The sequence below is a fragment of the Trachemys scripta genome, chromosome 3 (assembly GCF_013100865.1).
Source record: "Trachemys scripta elegans isolate TJP31775 chromosome 3, CAS_Tse_1.0, whole genome shotgun sequence".
Lineage (NCBI taxonomy): Eukaryota > Metazoa > Chordata > Testudines > Emydidae > Trachemys > Trachemys scripta.
In genome coordinates this window covers 32,129,162-32,145,996 of record NC_048300.1, presented here as the reverse complement: position 1 = coordinate 32,145,996, position 16,835 = coordinate 32,129,162, and the positions used below count along the sequence as shown (strand labels likewise).

The window sequence follows — 16,835 nt, the reverse complement described above, 5'->3', positions numbered from 1 at the left end:
GGAAGGAAAGTATGATTCACACGTTCTCTCTCCTAAACCATTCCTGCACATAGATTTTTAAGGTCTGACTTTTAGAAAAAGAGCAGAACACTGGGGTCTATTTCTTTTGTTGCATGAGATCTTTTTTTAAAAGTAAAAAGCTGTTCATGTACATTAAGCTATTGCCATAAAAATTACAAATTAAAATCAAGCTAATCATCATTACAGATCCTTCTCATAAAAAACAAAGATACCCCAGTTAATCAGACACTATATTAGATTCCTCTAAATCCTAACAGATGTGACTTTGCCTGAAACCAAAGTATTTTAGGCCTTCACAGGCACAGGAGCATAACATAAACAGGGGAGTTGTGCAGTTTATTGCTCTCCCGGATGCAGAGCAAAGCGCAGACACCAGCAACAGCTGCTCTGGGAATTCCAAGCATGATAAAAAGCGAATTAGGAAGGCTCACAGTTTGAAGTCATTTGTTATCCCCAAGAGATCTTGTCAGACCTGTTGCTGTTCAGCCAGCTGTAGCTGAGTAACAGCTAGTTGTATAAACTCTGACTGGGAACCAACAAGATTGTTCCAGTGGCTCCACACAAATCTTCTCCTTTCCTAACTCTCTCGCATAGTGGACATTAGGTCAGAGAAGCTTATGGAGCAAATTCAGGTCCCTGTTCTGTGGCCAAGAAAGACCCTTGATTCACTGTGGAACTCTGTTCTGCTTTAGTTGCCAGGGGGCTTTGATGGCTGGTAGAGTGCATTGAAAAATGGGGCGGGGGGGGGGGGGGAAGAAATCACTAAATGTTTTTTTCTCTTTTCTGTCAGAGGGCATGCCTATACAGCAACTGGGAGGGTGCTAGCCACCCAAGTACAATCCCACCCAACCCCCTATACGCGGATGGCTAGTCCCAACTGTCAGGGCCATACTACTATTTTTAGCGTGCTAGTTTGAGCCAAGCTAGTGCGTGTCTGTCTACCTGCACTGGGAAGCACAATCACAGCTGCTCCATAGATATACCCAGGGAGTTCTAGGGGGCGGGACTAGGGAGAAGCAGGACAAGGCTAGTGGATCCACAGCTACACAACACCAGTCACCATTTCCCCCAGCAGATGGAGCGTATGCAAGTGTTGCAGATGCTGCTGCAGCCCTGAGGCTACATTAGTGGTTACCCAGTGTGGCCGGCAGGAAATGTCGTTCTACCCCCTCAATCCTTTAGGATCCCCTGAGTCAAGCCAGGGGTCGTGGGGTTGGTGCGGGGGACAGTTTTCTCCCTAGCAAGCTGGAAGTGAGATTAAAAGAAAAGAAACATTTGAGATGCACATAAAGAGCTGGAAAAACAGAGATAATGCTTTCACCTTGTTAATGTCCGAGATGAGTTTGCCCTCCCGTGGCATGTACACTTTCTGATTGTTAGCCCTCATTTTGCTTTGGATGGTGAAAAGCAGTACTTCTAAGTTTCCTTTTTCTGTAAATCTAGACAGAAATTCCCAAAAGAAAACAGGGTTAAAATGAATATTTCATCACTTCTAATGAACTCAAGTGTGCTTTCTTGAAGGACTAACGTTGTCCATAGCTCAGTAATACAATTATTGTTAGTCCTTTTTTTCTGTTTCATTCTGTGTGAAAGCAGGAAGGACAGGAGTAGTGCCCACGAGAACCAACTGGTTCAAATGTCACAATGATTGCACAAAGTCAGCCGATTTGTTTTTATATATTGAAATCCATCGGGGAGGGGGGAGGCAGATTTTTTATTTCATGAACTGACCTAGTTAATCTACTGACACAGGAATTTAAGGCTAGATCCAAAGCCCATTGAAGTCAATGAGACCCTTTCTTTTGAATCAGACCTTTAGAGCACTTCTTAGAAAATACACTCATTTTATAGGCACTATGAAACCAACCGCAATTGTAATGCATCTGGATGGTGATTATTATTATTAATGAAAACTGCATTAACAGATGATACATATTTATAGGGTCTTAACATTACATGGCAGTTTACAGGACTAGAGGAACTTAGTTTCTTGTTACATCAGCTTTTAGCATTCAAAGTTATGTTTCGTAAAACCAGAGACACTTGCTCTTGATCTGGGATAAATAATGAAATCCTATTATTAGCTGTGTACTTGTATGATACAGTGCTGACATGCATAAATACGGCATTATTGTCTGATAATGATAGGCTATTGCTCCTTGCTGTACATTACTAGGAGTAGTTATGAGTAGTTGTTGTGAGGCAGTATCTCCTCATATCTGAGATCTTGCAAATGGGCACAGTATTTTCTTGTTCCTACCATATGTGTGGGTGAGTGAAAGGGAAAAAGCCAATCTTGAGTGATAAAGATCAGGACTAAGTAGAAATAAGATACCAGAGGTTTTTAAGCTATTTTCTTAAGATGAGATTAATAAAAAACAAAAGCAGAGTGATTGAGTTTACTTGGGTGGTTTCTCCACTGTGCGGTAAGTGTTGAATGCCTGTAGCTGCTGTTGCACACCAACCAGCGAGTTGGCAAATTTGCGATTGTTCAGGATGATAATAGTTTGTTCAATCCACTCAAGAAGGTCAGAAGCCAGCGATTCATATTTTTCAATCATTTTCTCTGTTTCAATAGCATTGTCAAGCACCTGTAACAAACAGCACAAAACAACTGAGGAACAAGGCCAGACCAATTCAGACGCATTTCAATCCTACATCTACATAAAAGCGACTGTGCAGGGGGACTTAGCTTACAAATCAATGGCTAATTCCGGAGTACAACAGGGGATAGGATAACTGAGGAGTGGGGACCCTGCACTGCTCTGCAGTGAATTCCCATGTTCCCAGGCAAATTGAGGGGCAGGATGTGGTGACTGATTGACTGAGAAAGGAGTCCCATTCAGTCTGTCTCAAGTGCAAGGATGGTGGCTGCTGTGCAAAGTGGGAGAGAAAGCATGTGTCCTTTTTTAAACAAGGGACTCCTCAAGGCTGCAAAGAGGGGGAGAGAGAAACTCTTGGTGGTGGGGACCAGTTAATGGGCAGGAGAAAGCGGCATCTACGTAAAGTTAACAAGCAAAATAAAATATCAGCTAAATGGTTTTTGTTAAGATATGGATGGAAATATCAGGAAAGATTAACCATTTCCTACATTTTATAGGACTATATAGTGTTCACGTCCACGATTAAAAGCTAACATATACAATGGGCTGAAGTGCTCACTAGAAATGAATATTTAGTTTGCTGCATCACATATAAAATCTTAGCTTGCAAACCTTTCCAATACGTTTTCCTTCAACAGCTAACGCTTTCATCTTAGAAAAGTAGTGGTAATATGTCACCACATAGGTGATAATTGACTTTTCATCAGGATGGTCAACACTGATATCTGAAAACCAAATAAGAGTTACTTTAGTATACTGTGGGATATGTAGTTTGAAACAATGCATACAGTGCTGACAATCCACTACATAAGACTCAGAGATGTGGGTTCAGTGGCCTTTCAGCTTTCCAGATTTTATCTGAAGTCTAGCCTTATGTGCCTAAACTAAAATACATTTAGTGGTTCTGAGTTAGTCTCAAATTCTTTGGTAGTGGCAAGTATAGATCTCCATGACTACTAAGTGCTATATTTTGTGTTAGGCTTAGAGAATGCAAACTGTCATTGAAGTAAAGGACAGGGAGTCATGACCTTTTGGTTCTATTCCAACCTCTGCTGTGTAAGGCTGATATTTACCTATCTTCACAGGGATGCTGTGAGGCACGTTTGTCAAATGCTTAGAAGAAGAATGTTATGACAGTATTACAGAGAGGAAATTCCAACGTCCAGCACCAAGGAGCTATAGACTGTCATCCACAGTCATACTTAGAATTCACAAAGGTAAGCAAACCCAGTTGGATATTGGTTTAAGGAGAATCCTTTAATGAGAGCAGCTGGAGAGTAAATTATTTCCTATCCTTGCAGAAGTGCTGATGTATTGGAAAGTCAGCAACAAGAAACTTGCCCAGTGACAACATGACCTTTACCTGTCCTGTGACACTAAAACTCCCTATTCTAATGTTACCTTCACGTAAAACTATATGCCTGCTGCACATGAACACTAATACTCATTTGTTGGCTGAAAAAATGCTGCTAACAATTCTATGAAGAATGTGTCATCTATATTTTAGCTTAAAGAAAAAGTTTTACCATACAGATGATAGAGATGCCTCTTCACTGGGATGTTCTTATGTTTCATATACAAGGCCAGCATGGTGGTCTATTTACAGCAAAACACTGCCACCTGAGAGAATGAGAGCTCAAGTCCTGGGATCCTTGACTGGGAATGAAGGGAACTGGGATTGAAGGTCCCTTGCCAAAGAGAACATCGAGCATCTTTCTCTGATGTCCTACCTACTTCTCCTCAGGAAAATGCAGGGAGTGGTACTGATAGGAGAGACAGCTGCATCCAGTTGCCCTTCAGCACAAAAGGCTGCCACAAAACATCACCTTGGGGCATGGAGGGTTGTAAAAAAGGAATGACATTCCTCCACATACAGCCAGTCAATGCTATAAGGGTAGGAATTCTTACCCTCTGGGTCCAGAAGCTTAGTGAGACCAAGATGTTGCTCTGCCAGGTTAAAAGCATTCTGCAGATTGTAGTGTGCATTTGATTTCTTCAGCTTGTCAAAATCAATCAGATCAGGCCTAAAAAATAAGAACATTCCTTGATTTCCCCAATACACATGCACGTTACTTTAAAATAAATGAATAAAAATAAATCCGAGTCACCCAAAAGAGCAGTGGTGACTTATGGAGCCAAATTCACCAGGGATGAATTTGGATCAGATTCTGACATCTTTACTCGTATTGTCCAGTACTTTACTTCTCAAGTAGTCATACCCCTTTCAGTGGGACACTGAAGGAGTAAGGTACCTCACAGAATATGCCAGGGTGGAACATTCTGGCCCATGACAAAAATGGGGATAATTTACCAGGAATGAATATGACATAAGTGAATAAGAAAAAACAAATAATCTACAGCCAGGATTGTGCAGCCTTTACTCACATTCGTGAGCACTTACTTGTGCAAGTAGTCACCAATGTGAGTACAAGTGGCATAGTTTAGCTCCTAATGAACATTTAACCTAGGGCCAAATTCTGCCACCTTATTAACATGGAGTATCACCATACTTCACAAGTAGCCCCCCATTGAATTCAATGGTACTAGTCAGCATAAGTAAGAGTAGCACAAGTGGTTCCTAAAGAGTAACTGTTTATTTAGGTACTGCATGGACATTGCAAGGAAAGTAGTCAATCACAAAGTGATACAATCACATACGTATGATTTATTCACCTGAATACAAATGTAGCCATTTTGATGTGCAACGCCAGCCACTAGCACTGGGGTGAACTGGCAGTGACATGAAGAGCTACAATAGTCTGATTATTTTGCTGCATCTTTTGCCCACGGGACTCTGCAATGTTCTTGCAACCATCTTCAACTCTCACAGATTTAAAAATCAAACAGCAAATTACTATACTACAAAATTGTGAGTACACAGCAAAAGTTTCATCTTTCTAAATCAATAAAGAATATCCCAAGGACATACCTGTGTTTATGGATTAGTGCGTTGAAAGCCATCCCATCCCTCCAGCTAGTTGTAAAGTTGTGAATGTTGACATTGGGATAACTGACACAACAAAAACCAGAAAGAGCATAATCAATATAGCATTCCTGCTCTGGCTTTGCATATTACGTCAATGGAAACTGGTTGTAGGAATGACAATTAGAACGTAAGGGAGCGATGTTCTCAACCAGCTACTAAAGTTTCACAATCATAATGACTGTTTTCTAATCATGTCAATAGCAAGAGGCAAGAACATCTCAGTTTTCCTTGTAACACTAAAAGAAAGGATATACATTCTACGTGTGTGATAATAACCAACTGTTTTTTTAAAGCTAGAAAAGTAGTTTTAATCTTTGGTGCCCAGTCTGCAGCCTGTATTTTTCTGATCTCTTCAAGTCTGAAGTCACTTCTTGACTCAGCAGCTGAAAAATTATTATTTTCGGGTACTTGAAATATTAAATATTGGAGAGGGATAGGAACTGCTGGAGAAGCAGAACGGAAAGTTTAAGAGGAATGACCTTTCCCCACAAATGCTTTTAATCAAGTGCTCAAGATTATGAGTGTGATGGTTAAATTTGTGCCTAATGGATTGAGCAGATTCAAGATTTATTTTATCAGTGGTTCAGGGACTTCCAAAGTCTCTGAAAAATGTTCAGGTTGTTTGCAAATTCTGGTTCTGGTGAACTCTCTGAAAGGGAGGCCTATGTTTTGCTAGAATTACTTAACTGCGCTCAATTTGCTATATGTCCATTCAAGTTTCGTGAAGGAAAGAAACATAGTGGATTTCTATAAATAATGGATAGCTAGTTAATAGCAAGAAGGCTACTATTTGTGAAAGGCATTTTGGAAGCACTTCTGTTTAGGTAAGCCCTCTTTCTGAATGTGAAAGAAATCAAAACTTTAATTGCCTAACAAATTCAAACCTGCACTAAATAATGTGTGTGGCTACCTCATTGGCAGCAGGACACCGAGTCTGTTTCAGAGAAGCAGCAGCAGTCTTCCCATTGATACTCTTTTTCCTTGAAGCCCTCAAAAAATATCCTGTGGGCCAAATCCACCGAAATCTAGCATACACTACAAGATTTAACCAAGACAAACTACAGTCCTTTGACCTTTAAAACTCTTTTCATTACATAGGGTGAATTCCATTGCATAACACTGAATTCCTATGAAAAGCAATACACTATTTCTGCAGGTTAAAAGGACTTTCAGAAAACTAGAATTGTAGTCCTCAGAATTATACCACTCGAGACTACCATGAATATCTTTGTTTCATTAAATCCTTTTGCTCACCCTACGCCATCCACAAAAAAACAACCCCCAACTTCTCCGCCCCAACATGCAACCCCACAACAACCACCCCATAACCAGAAAGAGGGCAAATTATATATTATTTAGATGTTAAGAGTCTTCAGAGATTCTGCCTTGAAAGGAGAGTGGGATTCAAAGTTCTTTGTGTTCCAAAGATATTCTAGGAAAGGATACGGAACATCCCTAGTCAACAAACACACAAACTCAAAAGGATTGCATCAATTTTCAACTACCTATGCTTTGGCCTGCTCCCACTGAAGTCAAAGGGAAATTGACACTGACTTTCACGGAAACAGCTCTTTGTTCCTAGTATATTTTCCAAAACAAAACACGAAGAACCACACACAAAAAATTAAGGGAAAAAATCTGGTCACAGACATGCCTCAGTGTCATCACAATCTCACGATATGAATGGAAAGGGGGTGTTGAGCTAGAAACCTTTCCTGAATTCTCAGATTCTGATATTTAGCATGTAGAACACATGAAAGAAACATAAGTAAGCCAGAGTTCACTGACAGGTAAATATCAGCTTTTAATATTATTAATTCGTCCATTTCTGTTGATTACCTTGTCTTAGTTCAATCCACTTAAGGGAAGATACCTGTTTATACATTTAAAGCAATTTCAGTGAAAACTCAGAATGCTGTAAGAAGAGTTTTTCAGATAATCTTTTAATCCACACTCACCCAGCTGTCTTCATCTGGCACCACAGGAGCAAAGCATCCTTAGCAGATTTCTTCTCTTTGTTGTCTTCAGTTTCGACACTGATATCTTGGATCTAAGAGTCACAAATCAGTTTTAATTAAATCAATTTGTCATTTCTCAGTCAATTCTGCATATTTCCAAAGAAATAAAATAAATTAATACCAGAGCAAAAGCAACACAGAAAACCAAGGAACAGCAAAGCAGAAGAGCAGCAGTGCACAAGTCATTTATATTCATTCATTTGGAAGAAAAATAAGATGAACAGCTTCTTTTGCCTTTAACTTACCATAAGATATTTTTAAAATTCATGGACAATTTAAAATTCACCAGAAACATCCGATTCAAACTGTCAAAACAAACCCGGTTTTATACAAAGCTATGGCCTAATCTTGAAAGGTTTTCTGTGCTTCCTGCAGCGTTCTGAGTACTCTCAACTCATTTCAGTGGGAGTTGAGGACGCTCAAATGCCTACAGGTAGCGCTCAGCATCTTGTGAGATGGAAACCGTAAGGACAGATCCTGGGTACTTAGAAGTCAATGTGGTTTTGTCACTAAGTTCAGTGGAACCAGAGTTTTGGCTTTAGAAGCAACACAACCGAGTATGTTGAAGTCTACAATTTTATTCACTTTTAAATAAAGATGGTAACCTATGAGCAAGTTGACAATTTTAGCCTCATAAAGACAAAGTAAACCAAAAATATTTTACTTCAAAAATGTCAGACTTTCTGGATATACTGCAATGCTATATTTTACACTGACTTTGTATCAGGATAGCTGTAGAACACACAGAATAAATCTTTTCCTTACATATAAGAAACAAAAGGGACTAGCACTGTGACTGCCATAAAAGTTAATTGTGAGTTATCTGTTAGTTCAGACCAGTTTAAAAGTTAAAGAGACATTTACTTTTCAAAATTACATTCTACTCCACGGAGATGGGAACTTTTCTCCTGTATTTCATACATATTCAAAGAACCAAAAATACTCCCACTCATTGTTTGCATGGTTTTAAGTAAAGCCATAAAAGGCAAAAACATTAAGATTTAAACAACTTTGTGGCTGTCAAGAGTAGAAAGATAAGAGAAATAAACTTTATACATTTACACTATGGGTTACAACTCAACTGAAACCTCTACAAATCACTTGCAGTGATTTTAAGTGTTTATATATCATATATTGAAACACCCTGATAATGAAAATAAAATAGTTTATTTTGTTCTCTGTGCCTTGTATTTTCCTATGTTTTAAAAAATAGTATCTATATTATAGACAGAAAACCTAGGCTGACAGTTCTCATTTGCTTCCTGCTATGGATCAGTAGCGCAACTTAGGCATCAATCATGCAAGCTGCTGTACATTTCTGTAAGCTCCTGAACATGTCCTGCTGAGTACTAAGTACCCTCAGCTCCCCTTGAAGTCAGTCAGGGGCACTCAGCACTTCTCAGGAGGTCCCCAGTAAGTTGGAGGATCAGGCCCACTGAGAATAAACATGTAGAACTCAAAAGTAATTTGTTTACCTGGAATCTCAGAATAATGGTCCAAATAAGGCCAAGAGTCAGCCTGTGATTCCCATCCACAATATCATGGGATCCCATGTTTTCTAGATGCACTCTTTGTTCTTTCAGAAACTGGAGGGCTTTATCAACATTCTCCAAACAATGGATGCGCATCCTTCCCTTGGTTGGTTTGGGCTACAAGGCAAAACACAGACAGGGAAAAAAGATATTACTGAAACTGCAAAAAATGTTTCTCCACCACTCAGTCTAAACAGGTGCAGTCATCTACAATTTCCATTCTCCGTCTGGCAATATTATATATTTGCTCTCCAGATGGGATTTAATGCTGATGACAAAATTAAAAACACAATTCATGATCTGTGGTCACACACCACTTTTAGGGGCTAAGTCTCATCTCAGGCTTTTGACCCACATTAATCCCTTTCAATCTGAGGTAAGCATTTCTTCCTTGAGAGAATAGGTTTATTTACGTCTTTCTTTAAATTCTTTTCCTTGTAAAACGCATTTTAAAAGGATAATGTTGCTGTGTGGTCATCTCTGGCTGAAACATGTATCCAAACCAGTCAGAGGACCAGTGCATCCATCCCCAACCAACCGCCACCTCCCAGTCAAAATATGCTGCCACCATCCTCCTTTCATCCTTTTCAATCCACTATCTTCATTTGCTATCTGAAAGACTAGTGATTTTGCTGTGTGTGTATAATGGTATGTTATACTGACACACCCCTTTCTCTACCAGTCAGTCCAGATTTGTTTTTAAAGTAATATTTGCTGCATTGGGAAATATATTAAATAAGCAAGCTCAATGCATTAACACAATAAAGAGAAATGATTAACTCCAGAGGACATCTCCTGCCAACATTTAACTCTTTTAAAGGCAGCTCAGATTTGGTCCCTAAACAAACCGATGAGGCACCATGAAAAGGAAATTTCAAAACTTCTTTAACCCTTAAAGACAGGCAGATTTTCTCAAAATAGCAGAATACATTTATTCCAACTGATTTCTTTAAAAGAAAAAAAAAGGAAGACAGCAACATGAAAGTAACATTTTTGATCAACGTAACCAGGCAAAACCATGAACGCAATAACATCACTTGAAAGTCAGGTATAAAACAGAATAAAATTAAAGAAACTTTGTTCTGTAGACAAACATTTCAGGTGAATATGAAGTTCAGTGCTCACTGACATACCTTTGAGGGTATTCAGCCAAAATGCTAATCCATACTGTTTTCTTTGTTTTATTCAGTGAATGTAATTAACTGGCCACTGAAATAGCTCAGGCAAAATCTTTTCTTCAGACTGTACTCAGAAGACAGAAGGTCTCAGACAGAGTTCTGTTATGTATCCTAGGAACACTGGACTGAACAACCTCAGTAATAAACATGAAACGCTTTGCTAAAAATTGATATTCTTAAGGACACTAAAGTGTCAGCAATCACTGGTTTCACTTCAAATTTCTGTGACCACAAGTTCTCTTTTGGGCGCAGCGTGGCCTAAGTCAGCATTAATTCTGATCCAGGGCGTAAATTTCCAGGGACCCGATTCTCACTTACATGACTGCTACTTTACACCACCCTGGCTATGTAACAGGCCCTCAAAGTGGGCATAAATTACATTTCCACTCTGAGGTTTCCACACACTGTCAGAGCAGGGCAAAGAGGCTTTAGTGTACACAAGACCTCACATTTACAGTTTACACAAGGTGCATGCAGACCTTATTGTGACGCTTCCACAGAAAGTATACTGGTGCTATCCTGAAGATTTCTAATAGGTAATTAAGGACCAGATGCTATTCTCATTCAACTCAGTAGGAGTTGTATCATTTACCTAAATGGGAACAGAATTGGGCTCTAATGTCTCAAGACAATTACAGGGAAAATATCTCATTTAGCTAATAGTGTCAGAAATTCCTAAATCAAAACAACATACTCACAGAGGTGTGTTATAGAACAAATTAATTAGTTTCTGAGACTTTATTCTCAAACTACAGTTGAACACATTTCCCAAAAATAAGAATACAGGAAATATAACCTTCAAAGAAGGCAAATTATAGGCAAGACTTTCTGACTCCTAAACACAAAGCTTTCATGTGAAATACAAGAAGACATAATAAATCTGAATGAGTTAGACCCAGAGGACCACTCAGATTAATAAAATGGACAAATTCCACAGCGTCTAACTGACCCCGACTGCACTTTTAGACTGGCAGGATTCAGCCCAGGGTTTCACTGATGTCTGCCAGTTTAATCTCAGGCACAGAGAATCCGTGGTGGGAAGTCCACCAGGAGGCAGGCTGCAGAAGAAGAAACTGTTCACTATCCCTCATTCATCAGAGGGTATTTAGCTCATTCAAACCATTCCTTATCTTCTTTCATTTTATCAAGAACTATGTCCTGATCATGAACAAAAATTAAATTAAAAAAAAAAATAGTTCCATACCCCGTGTGAGGGGGGTTGAGTCGGGGTGTCATCTCTTCCAGAGACAAACAGAGAGCCTAAGGGATTGGTCATTCCAAGGTTTCCAAAGCTTTGGGCCAGATTCACATAGGGTAGCTCATTGTGGTGTAAAATACATCTCCCAGAGCAAGCCTGGGCCCTTATAACAGAGAGGATGTTTTTCTCTACATGGCAAAGGAGAGGCTGCCATTCTTTTCTACTGCCACAATCTCTGCATGGTGGACTTTACACCAGTTTATGCCAGTGTTGGAATCACCTGACTGAAATCTGCTGTGTTTCCAGTTGATAATATATTCATATCTTACAGTGACCATAAAATCCTTTCTACTCCATCAGTAACTAGGGAGGATGTTAAAGAGCAACTATTAGAATTAAATGTTTTAAATCTGCAAGACTAGATAACCTGAACACAAAAGTATTACAAGGATCAGGTAAGAAGCTCACTGAATTATTAGTAGTATTGATATTTTAACAATCTTGGAACAATGGGGAAGTTTCACATGACTGGAAAACAACTACTGCCATACCAATAACTTAAAAGTGGTAAATGGGATGACTTAGGCCAGCTAGCCAGACACTGAGCACAGGCAAATTCATGGATAGGGTAATATGGGATGCAATCACTAAAAAAGTTAAAAGGATGGTAGTATAATTAATGCTAATAGTAGACAACCAATTGAACATGAGCTCTCATTGTGATGCTGTAGCTAAGAAGGTGAACGCATGGCTGCATATGCAGGGGAATATCAAGTAGAAGTAGGGAGGTGATATTACTTCCATATACATCGTTAGAGAGACCATCACAGGAGTACTGTGTTTTTTCTGGCACCCACAGTTCAAAAAGGATGTTGAAATTTTGAAAAAGGTTCTGAAAAAGAGTTACAAGGATGATTTGAGATTTGGTCTGCTTAAATGGCTTGACCTTTGAGCTTTCAGAAATTCTGAAGTAATTATTGAGCAGTTATCTAATTAAAGGAGAAACTGAGCTAAATTCTGTTTTATGCAACATACAATACTTAGTTTTATTTCTCTGTTTGGAAGAAGCTGGTTAACAGTATGTGGAACCAAAATTACTATTTTTTTTTTTCATCCTGACTGGATTCTTTCCCACTTTGCTCAGTGGGACTTTGGCATGCTGTCTTGTTGCTTCCAAAATTTTGGAATATTCAAGACTTTATGTAATAAGATCTAGACTGAAAACTGGACTGAAAATCATGTCTATTGAAGACTGGAGGTAGTAAACATTGTACCCATATTTAAAAAAGATACTAGGGTGATCCCAGGAATTATAGACCAGTGACTCTGTCCTTCAGGTAAATAGGATGCAATTATTATTAAAGAGTTGTTATAACTGAAGTTATTTAGGGTATCTTAATTTTGTGGTTCCCAACTTGAGACACCTCAAAGGTTTTCAGAGGATGGATTGTTAGCAGCACTTTTGGAAATTCAGGACCTTCAGTGATGTATAAATTTGGCACCTGAAGATTGGGGCATCCCAAATCACCACACCTTTTTGAAAATTTAGGCCTCAGTGACTTGCCCAAGGGCAAACAGGAAGTCTTTGACAAGGCACTGAACTGAACTCCGCTCTTCTGCATCCCAGGAGAGTGTCCTAACCACTGGACTGTTCTTCCGTGTTGCAGGATGAGGGTAAGAATTTGTAACAGGAGTGTAAGGTTGTTATATATTTTATTGAATGAATATTAATTGAATTTAAAATTTAAAAGTAACAAAGATAGCTTCTGTCTCTAGTTATCCCAGTTGTCCTGACTTTCTAGGTTTACTCTCTAGATGGTAAGTTTTTCTGAGAGAGATTGTCTCGATATCTGGGTCTTATGAAGCACTAAACACACTGTGCCAGTGAACAACAAATAAAAAATAAAGGTAATTACAAAGAACAACAGAATTTCAGCGAGTAAGCCACATAAGATGATCATAATAATATACTCTTCATTGTGCATAACTGTCTCAAGATTTCATGAATTACCTTATCTATATCCGTGTTTGCAGTGGAAGGCATGCTAGAATGTGCTGTTTAAACAAAGGTTGCTGTACTCACATTCTAAAGCTGAGATAACAATGCTAAAATAAGAATTTGTAGTAGTGTTGCAAACCACTGCTATGCTATTTTAATGGTGATGTAACCACAGATTTAACATTCTCACTAGGAGAATGCTGCTGGCTTGGCACCATTACTCCCAATATAACTGCATATGTTCTATTTGAATACAACATCCATTTTTCAAACCTTGGTGAGAAAAAAAAAATCACACTGAGAAAGTTGCATGGCTGGTCTGAGTTTCCCCATAGATAAAGTAATATGTGACATCAAAACTCACTTAAGAGCAAATAATTAAACTGAAATTAAGGGGTTAAACTGCGCTGAAGGGTTTGCAGATTTGATACCTGAAATAGTCTAAATTTTACAATAAAGACCAACTCCGATCTCAGCTACACCACCGTAATTGAACACAGTATCTGGAATAAACACTGTTTGCAGTGAGTACATCAAACACTAATACCACACAAATACATTATTCAGCATAAAGGAATTTATTTTGAGCAAAATATAATACACACACATACTAAGAAGAACAGGAATACTTGTGGCACCTTAGAGACTAACAAATTTATTAGAGCATAAGCTTTCGTGGGCTACAACCCACTTCTTCGCATTATGCATCCGAAGAAGTGGGTTGTAGCCCACTAAAGCTTATGCTCTAATAAATTTGTTAGTCTCTAAGGTGCCACAAGTACTCCTGTTCTTTTTGAGGATACAGACTAACACGGCTGCTACCCTGAAACACATACTAAGTATATTTAACTCCTAGTATAGAATATTGGGACAGTGTACTTATATGCATCTCAGAGTTTATATAATCAACAGTATTTGGAAATCCCTATATCAAGTTTTGTTGTACTAACACAGCATTGTGGGGCATATGTCCAATTTTCTATGCAGGGTCTAAACCCATATGGCTTCCATTAATAAGACCAGTTGATGACACCTGATTACACATTTGCAACCTCATGTAGCCTTGCATCACAGCTGAAGACCTGTATTCCTTTGATAAGGTTGTTTTAAGAGCAGGGACATCATCAAATGATCTGTGTGGAAAAACTAGTACCTCACCATTCCCCAAAATACACTTCCAATAGCCATACAGCACCACTTCTTACCACTGGAGTTTTATTACACCCAGTCCACAGGGTCAATTTCTTCCCACAGATACTGACACTCATTTCCTGTTGATGAGAATGAGAACTGCTCACATACATACTTGAGGAAAAAGTGTCACCCAGAGGATTCTAGTTCATGTGGCCTACACCTCTAATCAAAGACAGCCACAGCCTGCAAGGTGCTTTCAGAGCCTTCATTGATTCCAATGGGAGTTGAGACTGCTCAATACCTTCCTGGTAGTGCTCAGCACCTCACATGATAGATGAGACTCTAAAGGTTCTAACTCCTACTGAAGACAATAGAAAGACACTTCAATGAGAAGTGAATCAAGCCCTTACTTACGTTAAATACAATTTTTAAAAAATCTTTAAAATATGGGGTGAAATCCTGGCCCCATTGACATTAATGGGAATTTTGCTGCTGACTTCAATGAAGCCAGGATTTCACCTGTGGTTTTAATGAAGAGATGACAAAAAGAATATAAAGATATAGATACTTACAAGTCTTTCTCCTGAAAGAACTTCCAGCAGTTTGATAAGCATCCGTCCATCACGAAGATCAGCGTATAAATCTGTAATTCTACATGATACACGTGCCAAATGTGAATTAACCCACTTTGTGAAAGTCTTCTTCTGAACTGCCTCTCGTTCATCTAGGCAAAGAAATAAGACGGGATTATTCTAAACAAATCAAAGCTTATGCACAGACGTAAGATGACGATATTCAAACCCGTGTTCCAATATACTCAAATAAAGAGGCTTGCTAGTGTCTCCAGAGGAGTTATTTTATCAGGACATTTCACAGAAAATCCAACTTTCTTATTTTATAGTATTTTCTGATGAAGTCAAGAGAACTGATTTCATTGGGAATTTTGCCTCAGCAATGTTTGAGAAGTAAATCTGGACTATGGACTTCAGGATTTGGCAGCAGAACCTGTTTCTTAAGACGCGAATAGGTGACTAAAGAATAACCTAAAGAGTGTCTGTGAATTATCCAACTGCCCTTGTTAATCTTGGTTATCTTGCAGCTTTTAGACAACTTCTGCTCTTGATTACACTGGTGTAAATTCAGAGTAACTTCATTGAAATCCATGGAGTTACTCAGGATTAACGTTGGTGTGAGAGCAGAATTTGGTCCAATGCCTCTCACTTATTTTATTCCTTCCCCCTCATAATAGCATTTATTTTAGTATTGAAAGAGTTCACAAATATTTATGTAAGAGCAGGATGAATTGTTCCAAAACTGCAAGAGTGAAGTTGGCCTGCATTTACATAAAACCATAGAAAAACAGATTTTTTTTCGGCATACATATACCAGGCACTTTCATAACTATTTGTACAGATAACCATTGGCAAAAGTCATAGTTCATTTAATGTGTATGCTCACTATAGACTACGTTAATTCAAAAACTCTTAAGAAGTAGTCTGCTGAGTATCAAATGACTTTTAGCCAGAAAACGCTGCATCATTTGGTCACTCAGGGTCTTAACTGACTTCAGTGGGCTTTGGATCAGGACCTTATTTATCAGGCCTTACACTATGAAAAGAAACCCAGTGAAATCACTGGATTCTGGAAGAGTGATAGGCCCAACTTTTCAAACTTAAGTGTCCAAAGTTAGGTTCCTAAATCCACATTTAGGCACCTAAATAAGAGGCCTGATTTCAAAGGCACTGACCATCTGACACTCTCATTGACTTTATTGGGATCTGTGGGTACTCAGTGCTTTTGGAAATCAGGCCACTATGATTTAGAAACCTAATTTTAGGCACACAAAAAAAACTCTGGACACATTATTTTAGATATATGAAATGTTTTTGAAATGTAGGAGGGTTAAATTTTCATGCAGAACTGAATCTGTCTGATGTTTCCCATGCTCTCTGGACTTTTGGAATTTCCCAGGAGGAGCAATGTGCCTGTTTTCCTACAGACAGCGCTTCTCTAGCATGGACAGGTGCATGAATCTGGCATATTCATAGCTAGTTTTACTATATTCTCTTAAAACTAGCTAGAACAGAGTCTGTGCTTTCTAATGAAGTGGCCCACATCCTGTTCACACTGCTTATTACCAATATATATCTTGGCTTTGTATTGCTG

The 16,835-nt window shown here is 38.8% G+C and overlaps 1 protein-coding gene across 3 annotated transcripts in view; it reads right to left on the bottom strand.

Annotated features, from left to right (window-relative positions):
- SPTBN1 (spectrin beta, non-erythrocytic 1) overlaps nucleotides 1-16,835 on the bottom strand; it is a 196,511-nt gene that overhangs the window by 60,192 nt on the left and 119,484 nt on the right. For all 3 annotated transcript variants that reach the window (XM_034764396.1, XM_034764397.1, XM_034764398.1), the window contains 8 exons: nucleotides 15,242-15,393; nucleotides 9,104-9,277; nucleotides 7,569-7,660; nucleotides 5,554-5,634; nucleotides 4,533-4,648; nucleotides 3,237-3,349; nucleotides 2,425-2,612; nucleotides 1,343-1,460 (listed from right to left, as the gene is read on the bottom strand). In XM_034764396.1, coding sequence (XP_034620287.1) covers nucleotides 1,343-1,460; nucleotides 2,425-2,612; nucleotides 3,237-3,349; nucleotides 4,533-4,648; nucleotides 5,554-5,634; nucleotides 7,569-7,660; nucleotides 9,104-9,277; nucleotides 15,242-15,393 — 1,034 coding nt within the window. The remainder of the gene's footprint in view (nucleotides 1-1,342; nucleotides 1,461-2,424; nucleotides 2,613-3,236; nucleotides 3,350-4,532; nucleotides 4,649-5,553; nucleotides 5,635-7,568; nucleotides 7,661-9,103; nucleotides 9,278-15,241; nucleotides 15,394-16,835) is intronic.